The sequence below is a fragment of the Sander lucioperca genome, chromosome 22, assembly GCF_008315115.2.
Source record: "Sander lucioperca isolate FBNREF2018 chromosome 22, SLUC_FBN_1.2, whole genome shotgun sequence".
NCBI classification, from domain to species: Eukaryota; Metazoa; Chordata; class Actinopteri; order Perciformes; family Percidae; genus Sander; species Sander lucioperca.
Window position 1 is genome coordinate 26765788 of NC_050194.1, and position 2500 is coordinate 26768287.

Consider the following 2500-nt stretch of genomic DNA (forward strand, 5'->3'; position numbering starts at 1 on the left):
CGCAGAGGCATTTTCTTTCCTGGTTCAGTTGAAACACACCCCATCAATCAATCAATCAATCAATCACCAAGGGGGTCAGCTTCTCCTCAGACCGCGAACCTCCTATGGCGCCATTTTGATGCTACCTAGCCATCACCTCCCGTTAGCATCCCATTGACTGCCATTCATTCTGACGTCACTTTGACAGAGAATAACTTTACATCTGAAGAGTTTAAAGACTCTATTTGTCCGTTGTTTATTTCTAAAGAAACACGACAATGTATAAAAGGCTCCATTACCTTGTACCTCACGTTATGGCTCCGTAGCAGACGTTTTTATAAAAATAGGCTAACGATTGGGTCATAACCACGAGACTTACTGTCTCATAGTAGAGGAATTACCGTATAGTACAGGAGAAGCTCTCAGGCAGTTTGGACTTCCATTAGCTGTTTAAGTTTAATTACTAATGTTAACTATCATTTTAGTGATCAATAATTAGCCTGTGTCTATGTTATCTCCTTACATATACCTACGCTCTCCGTCTCTGCTAGATTGGGAATGATTGAGATTTCTCTTGGCACAGCTACCAGAAGACTTCCAACTTTCAGACAGGTTGCTCACGTCACATCTACGTCTTCAAGCTCAGTTGGAGGCTGCTCAGTAACGCTCAGCCATCACCGGGAAAGAGACTTCACTGGTCTCCGTCCAGAGACACGGGACCTGCTGGTCCATTCTTATATATGTGAATGTCAATCACAGCCCAATGGAGCAGCATCAGACTCATATTCTGACTACAATCTGAGTATGACCACGTCAGGCTATGTTTCATGTGTCTTTTCCGCCAAATCAAAAACATTTCCTGGTAAACACCTGTTACCTTAACAATCAGTGAAGCGACCATCCGCAGATTGAGCCGCGTGTTGAAGTCTTCAGTGAACCTGAACCTCCAGTTAGATCCAGAATCTGGCAGGAAACATCTGCTGCGTTAACGCATCACGTCTCATCTGTCATTAATAGTTAGTGGAAGTGAAGGGAAGTTAACTTTATTGTCAAATCTGCAATATGTGCCAGACATACAGAGCAATCAACAATAGGTTTCTCTCTGACCTACGGTGCAATAAGGACACGTACTACAAGTATAATATAAAAGATAAGTAATATATACAAACTAGAAAATAATTCCACAAGAAATTTTGACAGTGTGCCTACTACTTGGTGCACATCCCCAAAACACTGGCTAACAGTACATCTGCTGTTTGACATGTGTGCAAAGAGACAACAACACAGCCTACAGTAGTGTGTGTGTGTGTGTTCTTGTTTAACTATATTCGTGGGGTCAAAAAACTGGGAGTCCAGTATACTTGTGGGGTCCGGACAGCTTTGTGGGGCCCAAAATGCTGGACCCCACAAGTTTAAAGGTCTGTTTGAGGGTTAAGACTTGGTTTTAGGATTAGGGTTAGAATTAGGTTATGGTTAGGGTGAGGGTAAGGGTTAAGGTTAGGCATTTAGTGGTGATGGTTAAGGTTAGGGTAAGGGGCTAGGGAATGCATTATGTCAATGACGGGTCCCCACAAAGATAGTGCCACAAATGTGTGTGTGTCTGTCTCTGTGTGTGTGTGTGTGTGTGTGTGTGTGTGTGTGTGTGAGAAACAGTGAAAATTAGAACGTATATAAACTGATTTTGTTTAAACCGTGCTATATACCAGAATGCCCATTTCGCCCGATAGACCTTTTTCACGGCAGACATGTTGACATGTCATAGTAGAAACGTCTGCTGTGAAAAAGGTCAATGAAGGCAAAAGTCTCGTCTTCCGTTTAAACTTTTAATCATTTTTCTGCGTTAAAGTATGGCGGATCGCTATGGCCTCAAAGAGGGGTTGTCAATTTCCCGGAATTTCGTGAAAACCGCTAGGGGAGTCATAGCACACCATTCCTGATCATTACACACGTTTTTTTTATGTGCATGTGTTGACTTGGTGGAAGGATGTAACATGGGCCAAGGAGGAACCCTTTACATTATGGAGCGGATCCAAAATCACGTGAAATGAAATGCCACTGATATATAGACTAGGGAAAATACAACCGCTCCTCACCCGATTGTCTGTGTGGTGTCCTGCAGGTCGTACCAGGACTTGGCTCGGCAGATAGACGTGGACTACGGCACGGTGAGGGACTCGGCGGTCTACGACTACTTCAGGAACAAAGGCACAAACCCCCTAGAGCAGGACAGCACCTACGCAGAGCTGTGGAGGACGGTCAGCAAGAACAATGGCATGGACTACTCCGTGTCCAGCCCGTCTGAGGGCATACGCAAGGTAAGACGTGTGTGTGATAATCAGTCATCTTTATCTGAAGGAGCACTTTTTAAAGTGCACGTTACAAAGGGCTGCACAAAACCTCCAAACTATCTTAAAACACATCAGGTGTTTACACTATTTACTGTATGACAACCTGTGTAGTGTAGGTAAAACACACACACACACACACACACACACACACACACACACACACACACACACAC

The 2500-nt window shown here is 44.0% G+C and overlaps 1 protein-coding gene across 3 annotated transcripts in view; it reads left to right on the forward strand.

Annotated features, from left to right (window-relative positions):
- grid1b (glutamate receptor, ionotropic, delta 1b) overlaps positions 1 to 2500 on the forward strand; it is a 669588-nt gene that overhangs the window by 624320 nt on the left and 42768 nt on the right. For all 3 annotated transcript variants that reach the window (XM_031314943.2, XM_035997526.1, XM_035997527.1), the window contains exon 14: positions 2099 to 2294. In XM_031314943.2, coding sequence (XP_031170803.2) covers positions 2099 to 2294 — 196 coding nt within the window. The remainder of the gene's footprint in view (positions 1 to 2098; positions 2295 to 2500) is intronic.